The sequence below is a fragment of the Enhydra lutris genome, unplaced genomic scaffold, assembly GCF_002288905.1.
Source record: "Enhydra lutris kenyoni isolate GAN:26980312 unplaced genomic scaffold, ASM228890v2 scaffoldscaffold13, whole genome shotgun sequence".
Lineage (NCBI taxonomy): Eukaryota > Metazoa > Chordata > Mammalia > Carnivora > Mustelidae > Enhydra > Enhydra lutris.
The window spans coordinates 52,977,420-53,003,785 of NW_019154097.1; the positions used below are offsets into that span (position 1 = coordinate 52,977,420).

The 26,366-nt window shown below is 47.9% G+C and overlaps 1 protein-coding gene across 1 annotated transcript in view; it reads right to left on the reverse strand.

Annotated features, from left to right (window-relative positions):
• Positions 1-26,366, reverse strand: part of LOC111145539 (sidekick cell adhesion molecule 1) — a 509,203-nt gene that overhangs the window by 167,777 nt on the left and 315,060 nt on the right. The window contains 3 exon segments of the mRNA XM_022500452.1: positions 10,056-10,237; positions 16,057-16,197; positions 17,100-17,247. Of these exon segments, the coding sequence (XP_022356160.1) occupies positions 10,056-10,237; positions 16,057-16,197; positions 17,100-17,247 (471 nt within the window).

The window sequence follows — 26,366 nt, forward strand, 5'->3', positions numbered from 1 at the left end:
ATTTACGCACAGAGAAGCCAGGTTTATCTCTGGTGAGGGCATGCCAATGTGTGAGTCCATATGTGTGTGTATACGTCTGTGTGGGTGTGCATATGTGTATACAAATGTGTGTGTGTGCATGCATCTGTGTGCAACGGTGTGTGTGTGTGTGTGTGTGTGTGTGTGCCATGTTTGCATATGTGTATCAGGGCCTACTGTGATCAGGTCAGGTCCTTCCTTGGTGCTTACATGGTGAATATGGGTTTGCGGTCCCTGCCTTCATGGGAGTTTAGCATCTAGTGGGGTAAGCAGACATTTGTAATCCCATGCATAAGTGCTACTTGGAAGGTCAACACAGATTTCCTTCAGGAAGACTCTATGGAGGAGACAGGTCCTGAGCCAGATCTTTAAGTTTAAGTAGGAATTACCAGGTGCAAATGTGGTTGGCAAGTTATTGCCTGGGTGTGTGCCTAAAAGGCATGGACACAGACTTAAGTCCATGCTCTACAACAACATCATGGTCCTATTCTACGACATTACAATAACCAGAGCTCTGATACAGAATGCTTCCTCTGAGAAAGTGTCATTGAGGCCAGTGCCCAACCAGGCACGCTGCTGCTAGTGCAGATTGAGGTGTGCAGAGCAGAGGAGTAAATGCAAGGGACCCCCCGAGGCCATGGGGTTCACCCGCAGCACCAGACAGGTAGCCCGTCAGCTCCTGTGGGCACAGCGTCTCGGAGCTTCTCAGACACGGTGTTCCTGCTCTTGAGATCACCCTGCACCTCTGCTGTGCCCAGTAAAGGGGCTTTTCCTTATTCTCCACTCAAACCTTGCCTTCTACGACATGTGCCCAGTGACCTCCATTGGTCTCCTGGGTAAACTGTACCTCGCACATATTAGACTATTTGAAAAACCACAAAAATGTCCAGTTAGGCTTTACTCCTACTGGCCAGACAAGCATCCTGTTTCTCTCCCATATAGCAGGATTTAGGGAGCACTGCCCATTCTACTGGCCTTGGTTTTTCTCTTGGTGAGGGACCTGGAGCCGAGCTCAGGGCTCTAAGCGGCATCCAGCCGAGACCCGACTCCATGGGATTGTAATCTGCCTTGATTTGGAAAAGTGTGGTCTCTACAGGGAGATTGAGATTGTGGTCACAGCTGCTGTGGGTCCGGGTTCACCATGCCCATGTGCCTCTTGCCCCCCACTTTCTGCCAGGAACATATATTATTATTTACAACCCAGAGGATCTGAGATGATGCCAGGTGAGCACCTTTCCTGGACCGTTCTCTGCGGCTGAAAGACTGTGTCTCAGACAAGTTCTCCAACGATGTTCTCCAGATTCTGTAAAAGCTTACATGCAACACCCTTGAGTAAATTCTAGCCTGTCGTTACCATTCATTCGTGATTCAGTCTGTGTAAGCGGCAGAATCAGTTTACGGTCATTGTTAATCTAAAGGAAGTGGTGCGGACCACGGGGCTATCTGACATTGTGGAGGTTTACAACACATCAGGCAAAGTGAACTGGGTGACACTGTGGGAATTCACGGGGCCTCCCCGGGCAGGGGCTGTGGGCGTCCAGGCCTCTGTGCTAGGACAATGCTTGCCTTCTGCACCCCACTTCTAACCCCAATCAGATGGGGGCAAACCCAGGCTAACGGTGCGGGGCAGCCCCTGATGATGCTGCAGAATCAGCTGAACTGAGCACGGAATGAAATGACGGTGCTTCGCCCCACACGGTTTTCATCTAGTGAAGGAGCCGGGCCTTATCTGTTGCAGATAAACCCGAAAAGCCTTGCGCGCTGCTGCAGAAAGAGTTAATCTCTTGTGGCTCTCAAGGGCGCTGGGGGGCAGCCTGGCATGGGGCCGTTCAGGGACCACCTTGCCTGGGAAACGGTCTCTTCACTTCGGATCTGTGTGCTGGGGATGGACGCGGGCTGGACCACAGGTCCTGGAGGGGCCCCCCACCCCGGGTGGCACAGGGGCACTCAGGTCTTTATGTCTGTTTTTCATTAGCCTTAAAGTAGATGATTTCACATATTAAGGATTGTAGTGTCTCTCCGGAGCATAGTGGGGATTCATGGGCATCCAGTTCTCCAGGTGATCCTAAGGAATTAAACGTCTCTGCCTTTCAAAGAGGGGAGAAGCCAGCTCGTTATTTGGAAGAATTACTGGCTCCACATCGCTTCATGGATGTATATATTATGATTTGTGTGTCGGGTGTTATCGTTAATTCCAGATCGTTACAGGCTGTGGATGAGCTCTTGTGTTGTTATGGTTCTCGCGGTGTTGATACACCTGAATGTTCCCACTGCATTAAACATTCCTAGCATATTATTAGCATAACAAATCTTGGACAAATAAGCTCAAGTATCTTTTTTTAATGGCCTGAATAAAAAAGCACTTTAATACTTTAAAACTTTAGAAGCGTTGCGTGGCCCTTTCCGAACTTATTTTCCCCGATTATTTTGGCCAGGCACTGAGGAGAAAACTTTTATGACCGGTTTTTAGGCCAGGGAGGGGCAGTGCGTGGGGGCAGAGGAGGCAGGCACTGGCCTTTCCTTTGAGATTCTGAGACAAAAAGGAGCAGGAGGGAAAGGAGGGCATCATGCTGAATATGGAGATGAAATTGGCACAGCCTTGGAAACTGAGGAAGAAACGAGAAGCATCTGTCTTTAGTCTGGCCTCTACTTACACCTTGTTTATTTTCATATCAGGCACTGTGCTTGGGTTTGGGGACACAGATACCAATAAAAAAATCAGACACAGCCCCCACCCTCGAAGAGTTCCCAGGCTTGTAGGGAAGACCAGTCTGTGGGACAAAACAAAATGCTTGTCACAACAATTTAAGACTGGTTTGATTGTTCCTTGTGTCTTTCAGCAGTAGCTGAAGGTCAAGTTGTACCCTGGGGAGCCTCCCCTCACTCATGAAGTCATCTGCACAGACCCAGGTACTGGAAGCTCCTCCAGCCCCCAGATCTTAGCACTGTTCCCAAGACAATCATCCCGCTCATGCCCCCACTCAGACCCTTGTCTGGTCTTTTATTGTGGGCTTCAGTGGTGTCCTCTTTGCGGACCCTGATGCGTCCTACGGGCCAGCGGGAGCCTCTTCTGAGATGGACGCAAGATCCGCTGAACCAAGTGCCCTGTATTGCTTGAATTCAGTGTTCTTCAAATTGTAGGTCACAACTGCATTAGCAGACCAGGAAATCCATTTAGTGGTCACAGCCAGCGTTCATGGGAGAATGAAATAGGATAGAAAATATCGAAGAACTTCACACTGTGTAAGGGTGGCTACTGTGCTGTGACTCTGTTGTTTTAGCTGTGTGTGTTTGTGTGTATGTGTATTTGTGTGTGTGTACTGGGTTTCAATGTCAAATAGACTTCCTGTTGTAGACTGCCGTCCGAAATGACCACAAATTCCTGCAAACCCAGCTGCTGTGTGAATGGAAGTAAGGTGAGATCCTGCTTCTCTCTATTCTATATTCAAGCTGCACTGGAAATCTGGAAGTAATTTCTGTCCATGTTTGATACACACAGAGCACAAATTCCAGCATTTTCCAGCTACGTGACTTTAGACAAGTTAGTTACCTCTCGGAGCTCCCATTTTTCTCTGTGAAATAGGGGCAGTGACGCCTCTCTCTCACGACTGTTGGGGGATGACCAAGGCGAGGCATGGTGTGTACGTGCATAGCAGATGACAACAAAAACCCGTATAGAGCGGCTTCCTCCCGAATTCTAGTTTCCTATCCTTTCCTTTCCTTCCCTGGAAATTCTCGAAGACTGAATGGAGCCCATTCCTGATGGAACATCTCACATCATTTTGTACAGTTCTTACTTAATGTTGTAGGTAATTCTGGGAGAACCTGCAGCATTATCCTATTCTGTAGGCAAAGCCCGAGGTCTAGAAAGTCTTAAGGATTGAGAAACAAATCTTTTGTGCAATGTCATTTATGCCACATTGAGAATTTCCCAAGAGGAGATGAGAATGGAGCTTGCAAACAGAGTGTTCATTTATAATCCTTACTTTAGAAAACCTTTCAAAGCCCAAGTGAACGCTTAGGAGCTTTTACTAATGTTTTAGAAATGTGGATAACCAAATGTTTTTTCCATCTCTCTTTAAATATGAAGTATTTCTCTTTCATTAGAAGGTAATGTTCCGAAACCAGAATAAATCATTACAGCACAAAAATACCTGTTACTGGAAGAAAAATGATAAAGAAATAAAACCAGAAAAAAAAATTAAAACCTTGGTGTGCTTAAAATGATGATTTATAGTATCATTTGTCTTTGGACCCTTTATAGAAAAACCAACATCTGCGTCTTTGTGAACACAGTTAAGAAGCGGATGAAGTTCACTCATCTACACAGGCATATTTTAGGATGCTGTGGTTGTCTCTCACACTTACGCTCCGGCAGGATTCCACGCTCAAGCTCTCCCGAGAACCCCATGGTCACAGCACATCTACACCAGGCTCTTCTGGGGAGCTGATCCATTTTTAACAAAACCTGACTTGGGGAACCAAACACTGTGTCAGTGTTGGATTCAGACCCCTCGTTGCTGTAATGACTGCAGTGCTCTCCTTCTCCTAAATGATCGGGAAGTTGCTGACGTCGACATTGGCAGTAAGAAAATGCTTGTAATTATACGGGGCGTTTCATTATGCGGAACTTACATGCTATGGCCTTTTCCACTCACAACTGAAAGCATATTGATTTCCAGAGTGTCTTGAAAGAAATTCCTCAGTCAATTTCAGTTATTTTCCATTTCATTTTGGGTAATCATGATGGAAGTTTGATGAACGGGTCCCACATGAGCCGGGTTTTAGGCTGCAGCTCCTGTGGCCGGAGGGACCTTTCCTCTTCCCCCCTTGGAAATTTCACGGGGCTAGCAGTGTCTTAGGGTTTTGCTGCTCGATTTGTAAGTTAGTATGTCGCATTTTAAAATGCCTAGAGCAGAAAAGGTCAGGGAGGCACTGCTGAGATCTATTCAGTGGGATTGGCGGATAGGATAATGGCAGAATGGTGGATGGGGGAGGGGCGTGAAGAGTCGGGGAAGGTGAGAAAGTTGATATTAAAGAACCCCTCCAATAAAATCTAAAAAAAAAAGAACCCCCGCGTGTCCAAGATGTTTGCCAACATCAAGAATGCAAAGAACCCAAGTCGACAAACCAGACGTTTTTAATAGATCTCAGTGATAAATGGGATTAAAAAGAAAAATGGACCATATGACAGGCAAATAGTAGGGATCGATAGGCCATGGTGTTGACCTCCAGGCACAGATGACTTGTTGATCCTCTTTCGGGAGCTTCTGTGCAGTAAATGCACTCAAGAGCCAACCTGTGTGCCCAGCAGCAGGCAGGCGCCTCCCCCGCCCCCCTGGGGCCAATGCTTGTCCGCCGCTCCGTGTCTGCAGGGGTGCCAGCAAGGGCCACCTGCGCGTGCGTGGCTCTGTTTCCCAGGCCGAGGCTGGGACATTCCTGAGTTCTCTTTGAGAATGACCAGCCACTATGTCACACACCGTCTCATGGTGGCGGGATCCACACCAGCTCTCTCTGGCGTTCCGATGCTTTCTCCAGAGGAGCGAAATCCAAAGAGCTTATTAAAGTCAGGATAAATTACATCTCATTTCCCCTGATGGATCAGGTTTGCCGCTTGGCTGAAGGGAGGAGGACAAAAATCAGGCGGGCTGGACAGAAGCTTTATTTTTCCAGAAGCCTGAGTGCTTCCTGCTGTTCCCAGGGTGTCCTGACAGACTCCAGAATTATGTGCATATATGTTCCAATAATTTTCCAAATTAGGCTGAACAAATAATTAATTTTATGAGTAATTCTCTTCCCCTCTAATATACAGGCATTGAAATTATTCTCCTTCCAGCTGCAAGGGCCAGCTCAGTCCTATAGGCTTTGTCAACACGAGGCACTAACAGTCATGGGGCACCCTAAGCCCATGGAGAGGGGCCCCCAGTGTCCACAAGCTTGTTGAGCTGGTGCCCAAATGGACCATGAGCTGAGACCCCAATGCCAAGGGCTCGAGGAGCCATGTGGCTGGTGTCTGCTAATTCTTATGTGGGTGATTCCAAGGATCCTGAGGCCCTCTACATGCAGCGGGCTGTGAGACAGGAGGTCACACAATTTTATGTCTAGAAATTACATATCCTCTGCGTGTCACTCCTCAGCAGGAGTCGCTGTAGAAAGTGAGGCAGAAACTGGTAGCTGCCCTCCACTGTCTGTCCCCCCTTCCTTTCTTACCAACTGGCAGAAATGTATCCAGCCAAACGAGCACCTTTCTAGGCTTTTCTGCACAGAGACAGCCCATGAATTGTATGCATAGTCAGCAGCAGAGGGAACTTCTAAGAAAGTTCTTGCAAGAGGAGCAGACTTGCATAGCTGGCTGCATAGGGTAACACTGTGCCTTCCTCCTTCTAGAATGTGGGCGTGGTAGCTGGTATCCCAGTAGCCAGCTTGCAGCCACAAGGCAAACACTAAAGATGGCAAAGCAAAAAGAAGGAGCCCGACTGTCTGGGGACCATGGAGCTGCCAGTAAGACCCTGCGCAGCCCAAGGCCCACTTGTGATGGGAGAAAATAAAAACACCCCTCCGTTGTGTTTCAGCTGTTACTCTGGGTCTGTTTCCTGCAGCTGGACTCCATTCCCAACCACTACGGACAGTGGAACCCTAACTCCTGTGCTGTAGTCCCACCACGTAGATCCCAATAAAGCCCCTTTCCATGTTGATGGCAGGTTCCTCTGAGTCTCTCGACGGGCAAGTCTGGGCAGCACACTTGTCACACTGATCTTTTGGACAGACGGGAAGCGACCACACCCGAGCGAGGCTGGTTTCGTGGGTAGGTCTTGCTCTTTCATCACAAATGTTAGTCTCCCCTCCCAGGCAAGGCTGCCCCAGATTGGACAGCATGTCTGGTGTCTACCCCACTCTCAGGGCTGTGGCCCATCATGTGACACTGGGCACGCACTAGGTGCTCACACCCCTTGAGATTTCCCTATCGGCAGAGAGATTGACCCCATTTCTCTCAGTACAACAGTCACTGCAGAGATATTCAAATACGAAGCAGATGCCGGGCATTGCCCTGGGAGGAGGAACGGGGACAAACAGCAGCCACTGGGTATTTGTGTAGGTGCTCAGGGCTTTCAAGGCCTTGCCTGTGTCTTCTCTCACACCCGCCCGTGAGGCAGCCAGGGCACACACTCTTCCAGGGTATAATTTTACAACGGGGAACCTGCGGCTCACAGAGGCAATGTGCTTCTAGAAGGCAGATAAGTAGTAACTGTGGAGTCAGGCCTTGATGGGCTAGCCAGAAAGGGCTGTTTCTGGACAGATGTGAGCGAGCTTGTGTGTGGGAAGACAGCTCACAAACCCGGGCTTTCCATCATTATCTCCGTAAATTATTCATGGCCCCCGTTGTTGCCATTTTTCTTCCTAATGCCTCACCTTTTAATCGGATCTTTTTTATCTGGTTTATTCTGCCCCTGCTCCAGACCAGGTCCCCCGCCTCCACTCCCCGGTTCTTCCATCTGCGCGTCTAAATCCTCTCTTACATGTGGCCTGTCTTGGGTGGGAACACTGATGAGGGACACAATTTACAAGCTGTGAGGTGGCTGACCAGGACTCTCCTGACGAGCAGGACTGGACTGGCACGGCGGGAGCGCATGGCATGCTGGGGCAGGCCATCTCCCTGCACGGGTACCCCTCCTGATGCAAGTCAAGTGCCAGAGCCACACCCAAGGGACAGGATCCCGAAGCTGTGCTCCACAAGCATCTCTGCCCTGATTTGCCCTGGGGCTCAGGTGTGGCCCTCAGAGGAGGGCCAGGGTGGATGGCGCTTCCTGGTGAAGGGTCAGAGGCTGTCACAAGCCTGAGAAGCTCTATCAGGTGACCAAGGGACAGGTAGAGGAGGAAGTGTACAGCAGCGTCTGGAACAGCAGGAAAGGACCCACTGCATTCAAGAAGCACAGGGTCCTTTCCCCCAGGATATTACAGGCATGTGAGCACATAGGAAGAGTCTAAAACACGGGTAAAGGAGAGGACTGTGTCCCCCCAGAGGGAGGATAAAGACGCCCATGTTTCCTGTGGCCACGCCAGAAGCAGCAACGCCCGCAGGAAGGAAGATGTGAATTATGTAAACGTCCTCTGGGTGCCCCGAGACCTGCAGGGGCTCCAGGCTCGGGGCTCCAACACCAGCCCTCCAACGCCCAGACAAAGGAAGACAACCCAGCTGCAAAGCTGAGATACGGATGGGGATATTACACCCAGGGCATCATCGAGGGATGTCAGCTCATCAAGAGTTTAAAAAAAGAACGACGGTATGAACCATACTCGGGCAGAGAACTAAAAGAAGCCATTTGTCACCTAGCGGAGGAAAGCAAATCCTCGCACCTAGCAGAAGCATCCTCGGTCAGTCTCTCCATCATCCGACCCAGAGGTGGGAGCCTGCCCCCTGCCACCTCTGCCTAGGCCTGCGCCCTGGTGTTTCAGACCAGAAACATACCAGCCCGCCCTTCTCACAGCCTGTGTCAGAGCTGTAGGAACCCATCCATTCATGGCCACATCACTGCCCTTGGGCCTGGAGTTGCTGTGGCCACTGGGCTGCTGTGGCCTCCGTTCCCCTGCACAGCTGCCAACAGGTTCATTCTCCTCATATGGCATTTTGCTCCTGTCGCTCACTGCTCTCAACCTTCAATGGCTCCCCAGTGCCAACGGAGCCAAAGCCAAACTCTAAGGCACAAGCCCTTCTCAGTGAGATGGAGCTGTGCTTCCCTGTGCCCAGCACAGGACTCAGACATCCCAGTACCAAAATGAAGCAGTCATCGTTAACAGCAATAGGGGATTGTTAATAGCAATATTCATTACTTTAAGTATTTCCAAATTTATTGTTATTAAGTAGACGAATTAAAGCAAACATTAATTGTCCAGGTGCTCGGCTGTCTCCATTTTCCCATGAGTAATCAAGCCTCACGTGCGGATGAGCGGGTCCTCCCTGGCTGTCTTGCATTTTAACTATTCCTGCCAGTGACATATTTCCCTGTGGAAGCAGAAATGACTGTGCTTCATTTATAAAGGAGGCTTTATGGACTTACGGATGATGACGGACAGCTAATCGATATGGGGTGATGATAACAGTATGTAATATCAAGGAACATTAGGTCTCTGGCATGATTTGGGGAGAGAAGGGGGCAGTTAGAAACCTTATCATTTGACAAAGGTCAAGGCTTGGTGGCAATAAAAATGCCGAAGCAAATAAACTCACACCTGCGAGTCAGCAGCGGCTAGAAGTACCAAATGAAAGGAGTTGTTGATTTTGTGGGGGAACTGCTTCCCGCGACCGGGATCGGGGTGCTGAGGGCACACACAGCTGCTCCAAGACAGGGTCCATCCATTTCTGCCGGGTGAACCAAGAGTGAAATGTTTCTGAACACCAGCCTTCCTGCGGCTGAGACCCAGGTCCTCCAGAATGTGGTGCGGGGATCAGCCTTAAAATGATGGGGTTGGGGCAGAGCCTATGAAGGTAGGACCCACTGGCTTTATGTCATTCTGCCTGGCCATTTTGGGGAAGGGTGGGCGCCAGGAGGGGTTTTTACCAATTTAGTAAATTGTTTGGCTTGTATAACTGAAAAAAAAAAAAAAAAGGCACCAAGTTGCAAATTCCTTTACCAATAATCACAGTACACTACTAAAAACAAAATTCTAAATAATCCCTCTCTTTGGAGAATGTCCACAGTATCGCCTGGGACTCCACGGCCAGCTTTACTGTGAAACGTAGCGCTGTTCCATTTAGAAACTGGCGACTGCATGAATCTTTCAGGGAGCACATGGACAGCTGATGGGTGTGTGGAGACCCCTCCCGGCCTTACTACCCAGAAGCAAGCAGCTAGAATGTCATCTGTGTCCCTTCTCTAGTACTGCTCCAGTGTCGGAGCAGAGACTGGGTGACGTGATTCCTTTCTCACTGACCCTGAGAGGCGCAGGCCCTTTACTTTTATTTCTAACACGCTGCGGGCAAATTCGGCGCGTCCTGCTCCCCAGCAAAGACCGGCAACCGTGCGGGAAAGCCAGCTTACCTCCCTGGAGGGTGTATTCAGTCACTGCCCTGCTGAAGACGCCCAGGCCCGCCCCATTGTAGGCGGCCACCTGGATCTCGTACTGTGTCCAGATGATCAGCTCTGTCACCAGGCAGTAGTTGACCTCCGGGCTGGTGATGTTGCGCTGCTGGTGTTCTCCCGGCAAACCGGCCAGGCGGTACCTGCAGTGGAGCAGGGAGAAACAGCTGGAACCGGGCAGTGGGCACACCCGCACTCGCTCCATGCAGGGGGAGGGAAATGAAGTCAGCAGACGAGAGTGAGGCCAGAGGGCAGCCCCGGAAAACACGGCACCTAAGCCAACCGTTCCAAAGAGGGGTCGTTAAGTCTCCCAGCGATTTTAAGTTCTGGACAAAATGGAACTGACATCTCCACGGTGTGACGGGTAAGGAAAAGAGATGGCTTTTTAAGTGTAACTCGTCTGGGGAGCATGGTGACTTAGTACCAGAAGTTCCAACCATGATTTCTGTTGGGGTGTAGCCATAAGTGACAACTTGGGAGCAATGTTCTCTTTCTGCAGCTCTGAAATGTGTGGAGAAGCAGGGAAATCTCTTGGCTTCCTCTTCCATCTGGGTTCTAGATCTGTTCCGTGAGTGTCAAGCACCAGAATGAGTATCTCTACATGGTGTTCCCATTTTTCCAATGCTAGTCAATGCTACAGGACAAGCTGCTTTGTAGAGGAGCTTTGCGGACAAAATGGGTGAAGGGGTTAACTGTATGGTGACTGGAGGTGGCCAGACTTACCAGGGTGATCACTCTGCAGTGTATGCAAAGTGAATTATTACGGTGTACACCTGACACTAATACAGTGTTATGGACCAATTTTACCTCACTGTTAAGGAAGGAAACATGTAGAATAAATAGAATAATTCACTCCCCAAAAAGACATAAATTTAAAGTTGTATTTATTTTAAAAGGTGACATATATACCACGTCTTCTTTATCCATTCATCTGTTGATGGACATCTAGGTTCTTTCCATAGTTTGGCTATTGTGGACATTGCTGCTATAAACATTCGGGTGCACGTGCCCCTTCGGATCACTACACTTGTATCTTTAGGGTAAATACCCAGTAGTGCAATTGCTGGGTCATAGGGTAGCTCTATTTTCAACTTTCTGAGGAACCTCCATGCTGTTTTCCCGAGTGGTTGCACCAGCTTGCATTCCCACCAACAGTGTAGGAGGGTTCCCCTTTCTCTGCATCCTTGCCAGCATCTGTCATTTCCTGACTTGTTAGTTTTAGCCATTCTGACTGGTGTGAGGTAGTGTCTCGTTGTGGTTTTGATTTGTATTTCCCTGATGCCGAGTGATGTGGAGCACTTTTTCATGGGTCTGTTGGCCATCTGGATGTCTTCCTTGCAGAAATGTCTGTTCATGTCTTCTGCCCATTTCTTGATTGGATTATTTGTTCTTTGGGTGTTGAATTTGCTAAGCTCTTTATAGATTTTGGATATTAGCCCTTTATCTGATATGTCGTTTGCAAATATCTTCTCCCATTCTGTCAGTTGTCTTTGTTTTGTTAACTGTTTCCTTTGCTGTGCAAAAGCTTTTGATCTTGATGAAGTCCCAATAGCTCATTTTTGCCCTTGCTTCCCTCGTCTTTGGCAATGTTCCTAGGAAGAAGTTGCTGCGGCTGAGGTCGAAGAGGTTGCTGCCTGTGTTCTCCTCAAGGATTTTGATGGAATACTATGCAGCCACCAAAAGAAATGAAATCTTGCCATTTGTGATGATGTGGATGGAACTAGAGGGTATCATGCTTAGTGAAATAAGTCAATCGGAGAAAGACAACTATCATATGATCTCCCTGATATGAGGAAGTGGAGATGCAATGTGGAGGGTTTGGGGGGTAGAAAAAGAATACATGAAATAAGATGGGATTGGGAGGGAGACAAACCATAAGAGACTCTTAATCTCACAAAACAAACTGAGGGTTGCTGGGGGGAGGGGGGTCAGAAGAGGGGGGTGGGGTTATGGACACTGGGGAGGGTATGTGCTATGGTGAGTGCTGTGAAGTGTGTAAACCTGGCGATTCACACACCTGTACCCGTGGGGCTAAAAATGCATTATATGGTTATAAAAAAAAATAAAAAAAATAAAGTGACATACATGACCCTGGACTTAGAAAATGTATCAATTAGGAAATTGCCTTGTGTACTATGAAAGGGCTTTGGCAGCATTATTGGGCAGAGCAAATGTTTTTCCTGATTTTGTTTGTAGAAGTGGATTGGTTCCCCGGGGTCGAGCGCCAGGCGGGGCATGTGCTGGGAAGACCTATCCTGGGAAAACCTGCCTTGGTCATACTGAGGCTTCAGGAACACCCCAAATCCTGTCCAAGCGGCGGCTCCTGCCTCGGGAAGACACGGCTTCATCTGATGAGGGGGGCAAGGGTGAAGACAGGGGCGCCCTTGAGCGAGGGCTCTTGACAGCAGGTTGGGGTCTGGCTCTGCACTGACACGGAGCTCCCCCGAGGCCTGCAGTGTCTCTCTGGTCCCTGCGCTGTCCCAGGCAAAGCGCCTGGGCACAAAGGAGAAGGCCGTGCCAGGCTGCTGCTGTCAGGAAAAGGAAGAACCCCCCCCCGTATTCAGGCCCTTCCACAGACAACAGCTCTCCGAAGAGAATGACAGCTAAAAATACAGCACGGAAGTCTGGAGAAGGCAGTAAAAGGTTCTTCGTGAACGTCCGGATTTTCTGAGGGCAGTCTTTCAGCTCCTCTTGCTACAAACCATTTGTATAGGTGAGGCCCGTGTGGTGGGAAGATACAGGAGCAAGATCAGGCAGCACTGGAACAGCAAGAAGGTTCCAGGCGTCCTCCTGCCCCCTCCTGCCCGAGAGCGCTGGCTGGAGGGCCGGAGGTGCAGGGACGGCCGTGCTCCTCCGTGATGGGCAAAAGTGGAAGCTGATGCCTCACCCTGCATTTTTGCTTCAGATTCCATCCACTTCTGTCGCCTACTCAACTGCCTGTGCCAAGCAGGTGTAGGCGAGCTTCCTAGTGGGGGGTTAGGTTCGTCTGTAGGACGTCATGGTCATCAAGGCTGAGGTCCACAGAGAGAGAGGCCTGGCATTGAATAAGCCACATGCCAGATATGCCCACTTAAATTCCCTGTCTACAAAATAAATAACACGGAGACAATCAGCCATTTGGGAGAAGGCAAGGGTCGGCCCCCACCCAGAGTGGCCCGGTGTGTGAATGGTGACCAGGACCACTTACAACCAATACGGCACACACTGGGCACTATCGCTTACAGAGAGCTCATTAGTGCGGACCCATCATGACACAATATGCCTTCCAGGGAAAAGCAAAGAAGTCAGCTCCAGAAGGCACAGGCTGGGAAGAAGACAGACGTGCTGGGTGGCCTTGAGCGTGGTCTTAACGTCACGTCTCTGACCTTGGATTTTAACTCCTGAAAATGACATCATCATAATGGCCTTTCACAGGGCTGTCTCAAGGATAAGATGAAACGATGTGGGTGCTGGAGAGCTGTGACAGTGCAGAGCCCACTGCAGATACTGCTGGTTTGGAAACGCCACGCGTCCAGAAAGTATGCTAAGCAAAGACACTGAAGCCTGCATGAGCCATAGCCTCTCCTAGATGCCTGTTCATACGATCGTGCCGAACAAGCCGCGGGATTCGTGTCTTGGAAGCGGGCTGCCCTCCTTTCCGCGGCAGGCAGGTTGGTCCATTCTGACCCGTGGCTCAGGGTGCTTTTGTAATAGTCACAGGATGTCTGGGAAGGTCACAATTAATAATGAAAGTGCAGGGCATTGTCCTCTGACTGGTGGGATACGTTGCCCGGGAGACCGTCTCAGGCAGAACAAGATGATTTTTTTTTATATGGAAATAAACAGGAGAATGTTTTTAAAGGACATAACCCCTATGCTCCTCTCAAAGAAGCACCCTGCCCATTATTATAAATATTTTATTACTGCACACACATCCTAACCACTTCTTACGGCCGGAGCCACGGTGGTGATTTATTTCCATTTTGTGCCTCCATGGATTCGGCTATATGTCTGACACAGACACTTGAGCCCTGGAGGGCTCACAGTTGCAAACAGAGCTGATTTGCAGACCGGAGGATTATTTGGAAATGTTTCCAAGTAAATGCATTTTGGCATGGGCCTTTAATTTCTGGAAACTTTGCTATTCGCAGGCCTTGGGTCGTACACCCTCATTTTAGGACTTTCTTGATTTAAACCCCTACAAATACAGATGCCCTCTTTCCCAGCACTCAACTCCACTGACACCATCACACAAGATCCTTTTAATGGTGGTAATCCTGCAAAATAGAGAAACGTGCAGTTCCTGATAGGGCCTTGTAACATCAGAAAGATTTTCTTATTAAAGTCCTCGCCCCAAGGTTGGTTCTGCAGGTTGACTTTTAAAGTCCTCCCTTGGCAGCTGGAGCCTGAGGACCCTTCTCTGTGCATTCGAGATGGAGGCAGCTGGGATGACAATCGTGTGTAGGGCCAGGTGGGGAGGGCAAGGAAATTATTTTCATTACCTGATGAGCACAGGCCATGAGTGACAGCTGGAATGGACAGGAGATCTGGGCCTCTGTGTGTGGGAAGCCCCAGCCTGTTTTTGGGAGGGAACTGGGAACTGCCCCAAGCCCACAGGTGCCCCCTGCCCGAAGGCCCCTTTCAGAGTTTCTTGTTGAAAGGGGAAGAGTGACCAAAGGGTCCCCAAGTGCTGATTCCAGTCCTCTAGTCCCCGTGAACCCTGCGGGACAGCCAACTTTAAACCACTTCATGTAGATAATGATCTAGCTTGTGTTTAGAGGATAATTCACATGCTTGAGGAAGACTTGAGAAGAGCAGTGAAGTGGTTGTGATGGGCTAATATGTCATGTGTATGGATAAAGGTATGTTAAACCATGAGCAGATGATTACATCAATAGATCCTGGAAGAAGCGGTCCTCCATATGCAAATAGCACAGAGCTAGAGCAGCTACACTTTTGTAACTTCTTATGTTTTCCTAAGACATTACGTTTAGCCCCTTTCGACCTCTGTTAACCCAGTATTTGCTGATCACAAGCTCACGAGGGCACGGGCCTGATGCTGGGGGGAGGGTAGTGATGGACACCCACGGTTCTTGCCCCATAAGGCTGGGGAGGGACGCAAAGTGCAGGTCGTGGAACGAATATGTCTGTCTGTGGCTGTACCGTCTGTTAGAAGAGATTTCGTAAATACCTTTTAACACTGCTTTATTTTTTCCTGTTCACTACTTGCATCAACAAACCACTGCAATTCCCACATTTGGCGTGATTTCAAGATTAGCAGTTTTGACAAAACAGATTTCTTCTCTCCCACCCAGCCAAGTTCTTGTAGAATCTCCTCAACATTCTCAGAAGCCTGACTTCCTCATATAAGTCAGGGAAAGCAAAGTGGCCATGCTTTGGGCCACATCTGGCCTGTGGAGGTGTGAATTTGGCCTGCCCCATGTTTCAAAACATATAGACTTCATTTCCAATGTTTAGAAACTGTGAGATCGCATGTAAAAAGCTAGATTTTTAAAAATTTCTCTGAATACACTAGGAAACCTGGCAATACTGAACATGTAAAAGCTAGCCCGGTAGCAACTGGTCAATTGTGATAATGTCAACTGCATTATTATTAATAAAAATTATTCTATTAATAATGCATGCCCCTGGAAAAAACTGAAACAGAAAGAAAAAAATTTGGAATGAATAGCACACCTTCACCCCAACACGTAATATCTTCCTTCATTCTTCTACCAAGATGCAAGCTTTGATATGTATGCGGTTATGCTATGGTTGGATATACAGAGGCTGCCCCTGCAACCCAAGCAACCCACAGTTGCTTGTTGGCCATAGTCCCCACCACTCCCTAAAGTCTGACATCAGCCTGAGTCTCTTGATTACTGTTGGGATCCTTTAGACCTTTCAGTTTGCGACCCCAGCAAAACAGACCCTGGACTCTTTATAATGAGAACCTAAAAGTGGCCAAACACCAGCTACTTGCCTGAGGATGTACCCACGCAGCACCCCATTGTGCTCTGTTTCTGGGGGCGGCTGCCACTGGACCATGATGGACTGATTGGTACGCCCGCTGGCTACGATATTCTTTGGGGGAGCACTGGGCGGCTCTTCAGGTAACATCAACCTAGAGATAAAATATGGTGAGCGAAAGAGATTAGCATCCGAGACGAACGGTCCCCATTTGCATTCTCTGTCTGGTTGAATCTGGAGCTTAACTATTTACCAAAATCAAGCGATGAACAAAGCAAGGCACACAGCTGATCAAACTCAGAGGACATGCATGAAATAGGTACAGCGAATCAACATAATAGAGAATCAGTTCGGCCAGCAAGCAAGAAGACACAGGAGGTGACCTTATTCTGTCTGGATAACCCACAGCATCTCCACTCCGGGAGGGGATTACAAGCCTGAGCGAGCCGGGCTGCCGGCCCACAGCCTGAGATGCCTTCCAAATTGTGTTTTTCCTTAGCTCTTTTAGTATTTCTCATACCGAACTCGCACATTTTGAAAAAAGTCACTTAGATCTCAACTCTCCTATGATTCGGGCCCCAACGATGCTCAGGTTGGTTGGGGTGGGCACACTGAAATGGGGTGAAGCCATGGTCCCAGGTCAGGACCATTCAGGAACGTGCCGTGCCCTGCCAGATGCTTGCTTGTCAGCATGGTGGCACCAGCTCCCGTCCCGCCGGCAGCCCGGGAGGACAGAGGGAGTGAAGACATGGTCAGCGCCTCATCTCGTGGATACCAAGGCCTGTGCTCTCAGAAACGCCTTGTATTGGTGTGGCCAGAGCATTAGGGAAGTTGGAGACATTTCCCTCTGAGCATTGAAGGAAAACCCAGCTAGTCCAACACACGAGTGACTCCCTTTCTCTCTTCCTTCTGGTCTTTTCTGTGCATGTGTGGCCGATATCACTAAGGGATGCAGGCTGACTCCTTTTATCAATGACTTCTTGTTAACTGGATGCTCAGCCTTGCTTTCGGGTCCCAGCTGCCCCGAGAGCCCACCGTGGCTGCGCAATCACACACCTGCCTGTCTCTGCGCTGTACTGGCCTTTGCCCACTTGATTCACGGCACACACCCGGAATTGATAGGTGCGAGCTGGAGTCAGGCCGCGCACGGTGACACCTGTCATCTCGGGGCCGACATTTGACAGATGTACTTTCCATGGAGAGTCTGAAAGAATGAGCAAAAGGAATTCAGAACCACACAGGCACACATCTGAATAATAATAAGAGAATGCAAACTACATTTCCATAAGTTCTCTCATTTCGTTTCCAGGGCGGAGGGAATGGTTATCCCTGTTCCCCAGAAGTGGAAACCAAGGCTCGTGGCCACATGGCTAGCCGCTGGTAGCCACTGGGCCTGGCATTGAACTCCGAGACCTCCTGTCGTCCTCATGCTGCTGTCGACAAGCGAAGTAGCTTCTCCTTCAACACACATATGGCAGTTTGAACGGAACCAAAATATTCCTCATTCCTGCGTTCCCTGTCAGCGCACACGGTGAGGCAGACTGCAGATTTGTCTCCCAGAAAAGGATGCCGCACATGTCACCAAATGATAAATAAAAACTATATTCATTAACATTTTAATAAAAGAGGAAATGAGCATGATAAAGACAGATGGGCTGTGCATTTTGCAACCCATCTGCGTGGCGGCCCATTACAGCACCGCACCCCTCAGTGGCTTTGGCTGGAGACAGACGTAATGAAATTCGCAGCTAGTTTAGAGTATCTTTGCACCCAGCTTTCCGGCAGGTGTGCAAGAGCGACTCTGTCAGCCAAATGGGCTCTCGCCTGCAAGGCTTCAGAGGATTCTGCTGGGCTCCCACATCTTTGCGAGATTTTATTTTTTTTTCTTTTGGTGCAGAGTTGAAACATGCTTTCTGGCCCGATCATCTCGTAGAATGATGCCCTGGAATGAACAGGACCTGGCAATGACTTTGAACACCCACTGTCACTTCTCATTTGGAATCGTCATGATGCCTGAGCTGCATTTGCAAGTTATCAGTGAAGTGAAATTGGGGGAAGGGGGCTCTTGTGGAAATCAAACCGTCTGTCCCCTTCCTTGGAAGTGGTGCCCAAATCCCTCTCCCCCACACTGGAGATGGTCAGAGAGAGGAGAGCCATGATTTCCATGCTGCTGCCAGCCGCGGGCGCCCTCCACACGTACAATCAACACCTCTTCAGCAAAAACCTACAGACCTAACTATGAGGATCACAGGTCTGTGCCGGGAGCTCATTGGGAACACATGCCGCTCCCTTAGGAGTCACCAAGAAAGAGCCACAAGCCACTCCGAAATGAAATGAGACTCAAGGGCAACTTGCGTTGGCTCTCACAGCCAGCTGTCTACCACGGAGCTGGAGTTTGGGAGCCGGATTCCTCGACAAAAAGTTATGCCGCTCTGGAGCGGGATGCCAGTTGGGCTACAAAGGCTGAATCTTCTTAATTATTTCGAATAAAGCTGCCTCCACAAATGGCTTTCTGGGAATGCAGTCCTTAGTACCAGCTGGGCATTTCAGTGTACTTGGCTTTTGATTCTCAGTGATCTAGGTAATCTACATTGGATGAGGACCCCCCCGCTCTTTCTGTTTCCTTCAGAGTGCAACGTGTGCATCCCCAGGGAACTACAGAATTGCTCACACTGATTTCTCTTCTCGCTTTGGGAGTCTGAGACCCTTCTAGAAGCATTAAACATCTCATGGTGCTCTGGTCTGCCAAGCAGGCTCCCCTAGCCATTTGTACACATGGACAACGCAAGAACCTTCCCTCGCACCCCTGTAACTGCTGGTGGGGAGCAGCGCCTCTCCCTGCCAAGCCACACAGCAGTGGAGACACAGCTTCCCTCCAGAAGGCAGCCAGTGCAGAGCTGTCACAGCCGACTACGTGTTTCCATCGACAGTTGTTCACTTTTGTTTGAGCTTCTTCTATAAAGCAGGGGGGAGGAGGGGCAAGTCAAAACCACAGGGAGATCCACATCACAACCACAGGATGGCTACTCTAAAGAAAGCAGAAATGGCATGTGTGGGCTAGACGGGGAGAGAAGCTGGAACATTCGTGCCCTGCTGGTGGGGATGTGAAATGGGGCCGCCGCTGCAGAAAACAGTATGGCAGCTCCTCAGGAAACTAAAGGTAGAACTACCGTATGATCCGGAAATTCTACGTCAAAATATACACCCCGACGAACTGAAAGGAGGGTCACGAAGAGATATTAGTTATGAACCCGAGTGTCCACTGATGGATGGACAGATGAACAAAATGTGGTCCATCCCTGCAATGAAATATTATTCAGCTTTGAACAAGAAATTGACACACACTCCAACAGGGATAAACCTGGAAAATAGGGCAGTCACAAGAAGACGGGTAGTGTAGGATTCCACTGATGAGAGGTCCCTGGAGGGGTCAGATCCGCAGACGCAGAGGCGAGTGGCAGCTGCCAGGGTGGAGGTTGTGGGGGGGAAGACAGGGAGTCACATTTAATGGATCCACAGCTTCAGTTTTGCCAGATGAGGATAAGAGATGGGTGGCACGATGTGAATGTACTGACCACTCAACTGGACATTTAAAAGTGGCTAAGATGGTAAAATTTTATGTTATGGTGTGTATTACCACAACGAAACATTTCTTTTTTCAATGTGGAAGAAAAAATGGGGAAATAACACATCACTCCCAAGATTGGTATTGGTCTGAACTAAGAGACACGTGCGGACTTATCCTGTGCAGATCCAGGCCCCGGTGGGTACTGGAGCTGGATGGGCCCGTCCCCCTCCTATTACCCCTGTTCCTCCTTACCACCCTGCCCCAATCTGGGCCCTGGATGACCTGCCTGGCAGGGCTGGACTCTTTCTTACTCACTGGGAGATGACCCAAGACTATCGCATTCCTCACCCAGAGGTTCATGCTCTATTTGGGAAGGTCTACACCACCTCCCTCTCTGGACTCTGCGTCTCCCTTCCCTCTGTGTCCTGAGTTAGCCAGCTCTGGCCCCAGGGTCCTGGTGTCTCTCTCCACCCGACCCTGGGCAGATCTTCCCTTTGCAGACTCTCTGCTTAGATGTTCTAAGTCAAGACAGCCACCTGCTTTTTGTGGGGACCCTGACTGAGGCAGTGTTCAATAAAACTCACCTCTGTCCCTCTCTTCCTGCAGCCCCCAGTGTCTGTAAGCAAACAGCTTACCTGCTCAGTTACCTACAGGGTCCAAGGTCAGAAAGAAGCAAACTCAAAAGGATGGTGGCCAAGTCCACTGACGGAGCCCATGTGTGTCAGCACAGAGGGGGCATAGAGTGCCCCACGACCCCTCTCCTTCCCTCCCTCCCAGATTCAGCTCAGAGTGTAAGCAGCCCCTCCTAGTGTGGAACCCTATCGAGCAGCAGCGAGCCAGCAGATCTGAGGCCCAGCCCCAGTCTGACTCCACAACAGGGCCTATTAATCTGCCCTGTATCCGGGGGCTCGGCTCAGTCCTCCGGATGCGTCCAAATAAAACTCTTTATTTATTCTCTTCCCTCTCCCTCATAGAAGATAAAAGGTCTGGCAGGAAGAGAGATTAAACTGAAAACTAATACAAATGAACCCGATCCATCTCATGGGCACTCTGATTTGTACTGAAAAAAGAAAAAAAAAGTGGTTAGTGGAAGGGAAGGATTTGCTCCTTCACAAGTCTCTGAACTTGAAGCTTGCTGAGAACTGGTAAAATGTAAAGGGCAGGTCTGTCCCTGACAATCCGTAAGCAAAATCCCTTTAGAAGATGCTCCTCCTGGTCCTCAGAAAGGAGGGGTCTGAGAGGCTCCTCTGAGGGGCTGGGATGTAGAAGATTCTTTTGAGAAAGGAAACCATCCCATAAAAGTTTCAATAGCTTTTTTCCTCCCCTTCAGGGATGCCTCTTGCTCCTCTGATCTAGAAGCTGAAGGAAACTTGGTCTTTCCCAGTCAGGCTATTAAACAAACCTCCGCTCCACGCGGCCGTCACTAATCTTTCTCTTGGCTTCAAGTGCCGGAATCCACGAGGAGTTAATCACTCCTTTGCTCTGTGGATTGGTGAAAAAACAGGCAGTTTTCAGTCGCCATAAATGTACTGGAAGCTTTTTTTTTTCCCCCTCAATAAAAAGAACCTTACCGTGTTCTCAGTTAAAGGTATCTGAGGAAGGAAAAGACTTTTTCAAAGAAAATTTTCATTGCTGGAGGGCCCGTAATTATTACTTAGCCCTAATGTCTACATGGTAGCCTGCTGTCTGGACATGCACTCATAGCTGTAACCATGAGAATCTCCTTGGGAAGGAGGCATTGTCTCCTTTCATATGGGTCAGGAAACGAAGACTCAGGGAGGTATAAATACTGTCCCCCTGGCCTTACAGGCCGTCACTTTCCAGACTCGGGGGCAGACCGAACATCACCAAAAGAGCAGCTGGGCCTCCAGCGTCTCCTTGTTAGATGCAATGGGAAGTACCGAGCAACATCCAGGCACCACTGACACAGACACACACACACAGACAAACACACACACACACATGATCCGAGAAAACACACAAAATCAAAAACTGATGTAAATTCCTGCCCGTCTCTGGGCAATTAAAGAGATGCAGGAACAAATTAAATGACATCATGAGGAAGCAATCAGCATGGGACATTGTGGGACATCCAGACACCCTGGTCTCTTCACCAGACGAGAGCAGGGGAAAGGGATGTGGGGCTCTTGTCAAGATCAAGAGAGAGAACCACCAAAGCGATGGATGCACCTTGTCTGGATCTGGATTTATATTCAAAAGAATCAACTACAAACAGTCAGTTTTTAAAAAAGCATTTGAAGAGGACACAAAGAAATGGAAAGACATTCCATGCTCATGGATTGGGAGAACAAGTATTAAAATGTCTATACTGCCCAAAGCAACCTACACATTTCCTGTAAGCCACAACAGGATGCCAACAGTATTTTTCTCAGAGCTGGAACAAACATTCTGAACACCTGTAGGGAACAACAGAAGATCTCAAATAGCCAAGTAATCCTGAAAAAGAAAAGCAAAATTGGTGGCATCACAATTCCAGACTTCAAGCTCTATTACAAAGCTGTGATCATCAAGACAGTATGGTCCTGGCACAAAAACAGACACATAGAACAATGGAACAGAAGAGAGAGCCCAGAAATGGACCCTCAACTCTATAGTGAACTAATCTTCAACAAAGCAGGAAAGAATGTCCAATAAAAAGACAGTCTCTTCAACAAATGGTGTTGGGAAAAGTGGACAGCAACATGCGTAAAAATGAAACTGGATCATTTCCTCATACCACACCCAAAAATAGACTCAAAATGGATGAAAGACCTAAATGTGAGACAGGAATCCATCAAAATCCTAGAGAAGAACACAGGCAGCAACCTCTTTGAAACTGGCCATAGCAACTTCTTTCTAGATACATCTCCTGAGGCAAGGGAAACAAAAACAAAAATTAACTATTGGGACTTCATCAAAACAGAAAACTTCTGCACAGCAAAGGAAACAATCAACAAAACTAAAAGGCAACCAGCAGAACGGGAGAATATATTTGTAAACGACGTATCTTATAAAGGGTTAGCATCTAAAACATATAAAGAACTTATAAAACTCAACACCCAAAAAACAAATAGTACAGTTAAAAAAATGGGCAGAAGATATGAATAGACATTTTTTCCAAAGAAGACATCTAGATGGCCAACAGACATATGAAAAGATACTCATTGTCACTCATCATCTTGGAAATGCAAATCAAACCTGGAATGAGATATCACACTAGTCACAATGGCTAAAATCAACAACACAAGAAATAATGAATGTTGGTGAGGATGTGGAAAAAGGGGAAATGTCATACACTGTTGGTGGGAATGCAAACTGGTGCAACCATTCTGGAAAACAGTATGGAGGTTCCTTGAAAAGTTAAAAATAAAAATACCCAACAATCTAGTCATTGTACTACTAGGTATTTACCAAAAGATACAAAACACAGCTTCAAAGGGGTACCTGTGCCCCGATGTTTATAGCAGCATTATCTACAATAGCCAAATTATGGAAAGAGCCCAAGAGTTCATTGACTGATAAATGGATAGACAAGAAGTGGTATATACATGCATGGGAATTTTGTTCAGCCATAAAAATGAATGAAATCTTGCCATTTGCAACGAGACAGAGCTAGAGAGCATAATGCTGAGTGAAGTAAGTCAGCCAGAGAAAGACAAATACCGTATGATTTCATTCTTACGTGGAATTTTATTTTATTTTATTTTATTTTTTTTTAAAGATTTTATTTATTTATTTGACAGAGAGATCACACGTAGGCAGAGAGGCAGGCAGAGAGAGAGGAAGGGAAGCAGGCTCCCCGCTGTGCAGACAGCCCAATGCGGGGCTCGATCCCAGGACCCTGGGATCATGACCTGAGCCGAAGGCAGCGGCTTAACCCACTGAGCCACCCAGGCGCCCCCCTACGTGGAATTTTAGAAATGAAGCAAATGATCATGTTGTGGGAAGGGACCAAGAAACACTCTTAACTGTAGAGAACAAACCGGGTGTTGCTGGGTGGGGGGAGGTGGGCCGGGCGACAGGGTAACTGGGTGATGGGGATCAAGGAGGGCACGTGTCCTCATGAGCATTGGGTATAGTATGGATGTGATGAATCACTAAACTCTATACCAGAAACTAATATTACACTGTATGCTAACTAAATGAATTTAAATAAACACATAAAAAAAGCAATTTGGGACATATAAATATGGACTGAGTGTAAGATGATATTAAGGATTACCATTAATTTTGCTATATGTGATGTCATTTAGTTGAGCTATGTATAAAATCACTTAAAGTTGAAATGACATAATGTCTGGGATTTCCTTAAAAATACCCTAGCAAAACAAAACCAAAAAAAAAAAAAAAAGTGGGCACTCGACGAAACCAATATGGTAATATGTTGATGGTATCAAAAATGAACGCATGAATACCTTTGTGTATGTGTCACTTTTCATACTAAAAAGCTTCTAGAAAGTGACTGTTTAATCGCAACTTTGCCAGCATTGAGCACTGTGACCATCTTAAGTCATGTTTGGTAGACGAAAAATGCGATTTCACTGATGCTTTGCCTTATATTTTTTACTATGAATGAGAATTAACTTCTTGCATGAAAACAACTTCCCCTGGGTTACAGAGCATTAAGTGGAAGACTTAAGATGCACATTTATTATTTTCTTAATTCTGATTCCACTGTGGTTTTGGCTACAACAGTCTGTGTACTGTATCTCTTAAAATACAAGCTTTAGGTTATAATAATAATAATGTACATAAAAATAACACCCATTTAAATAGCCACCCACAAGATAAACTCCATTGTTTCGATTTTACTCACTGTTAGATCCTTCATACCTAGAAGCGTGCCTGATGTGGAGCAGGGGCTCGACCAGTATCTGTTCCGTGAAAGAACGTGCAATGTCCTGGGCCCTGGGGTGACTTCATATGTACACAGGTAACCTTCCCAGAACCTCGTGGCAGGTATGATCACCCTCATGTTCATATGAGAAAAGGAGACACAGAAGGATGGAATCACAGATCACAGTCTCATCTTTCCACTTGGCAGGAACTCCCAGGTCAAGGCGACTTTGTTCTTTTCGACTTCTCATTACTGGTCACAGTTAGTATTGACTCCTGCAAGTCAAGAGCCTGGTCCCAGGAATGACCCAGAAGCAGAGCTACACTCTTGGCCCGAAGCTTCCGAGAGTCTCAGCCATGCCACACTCGTGAGAGGCTCTCCTTCCTCATGCTGGTTGTTTAGAATGTAAGTGCTCTGGGTTTCTCAGGAAGATACTGCACACTCAGGATGGGTGAGAATCGAAGCCTGGGCACAAATTAAGTTGCACTTTCCAATGGTTAAACGCCTCTCCAGCATCAACAGTGGTAAGGCTGGCTGATGGCACGTACCCCTGATTGGAAGGGACAGGAGTGGTATTTGGCTTTTGTGTTCTTCCTTTTAGAACGCTAGAATGCTGGTCTAATCACTAGAAAAACATCCCCAAATCCCAACCTAGTGATGTCCTACAAATCACCTGACCTGCACTCCTTAAAACTGTCAAGGTCGTCAAAAATGGAACGTCTGAGAAACCGTCCTGCCAAGAGGAGCCCAAGCACTGCTAATGTGGTGCAGTGTCCCGGGTGGGATCCTGGGTCAGAACTGAGTGAATGTGAATAAAGCACGGACTTCAGTTAATAATAAATATGTCAATATTGGTTCATTCATTGTGACAAATGCACCACACAGATGGAAGATGTTCCCAAGATGGGAAACCATGTCTGGGCTTTTGGAAATTCTCTATCTTCCCAATAACTCTGCAAACCTGAAACTATTCTAAAATAAACCAGAAGAGAAGAAAAGGCCTGTCTGTTCATGCTGGAGTGCACCAGGAAAGGGAGGGACAAGCTGGGGCAAGCCGCGTGGGACCCGTACTGGGAGGCCCTGTGCTCGCTGTGGGAGAAGAGAACGGAGCTGGGTGTGCGAGTGCACACAGTTCATGCAGGGAGGCATGGACAGTAAGCTCAGAGCTGCTGCACAGCTGGGTTTCAAGCCACTGCGACCGTTCCTGACGCTGGAGCCCATGACGATGGGCTGTCCCACTGTCCCAGATGCAGCTCACTTCATCTCTCAGCGTTTGAGGGCCTGCTGTCCATGTGGTGGAGTGACAGCAAGGGGCCATGTCTTCCATAGCTGTGAACAGCAGTCACTGAGTGCCCTCATGGTCAGAAGCTGGCGTCTGTTCTGGAAGGCGCAAGGACAGATGGGCCTGGAGCTTCCGGCCCACATTGGCACTGGCCCTGTGTGAGGCTTCACAGAGACCCCTGGGGTTCTGAATTGTTTTCCTCAATGAGAGCCCCAAATGACATGAGCCATCCAAAACCCAAGTCTTACCCACGGCACCATATGCCCATGAAGTGATGAGAGAAGGGTTAAAAAAAAAAAAAAAAATATATATATATATAGAGAGAGAGAGAGAGATAGAGAGATATCTCTCTATCTCTCTCTCTCTATATATATATAAAATGTTAATTATATATACAACTACATATAAATTTCATATACATATAAAAATTATCTATATATGTATGAAACACATCACAAAAATACATACATATTCATTAACAAAAACTTGGAAAATAGAGTATAAAAAAAATGAAACCAAACAGGCCCAGGTACATTCTACTGCTTTTAAAAAACCATTTTCATGACTTCTCAAGCACTCTCTGCAATTATCTTCAAGTTTTTCAGACACTACTCTGATCTACATTTCAATGTCCAG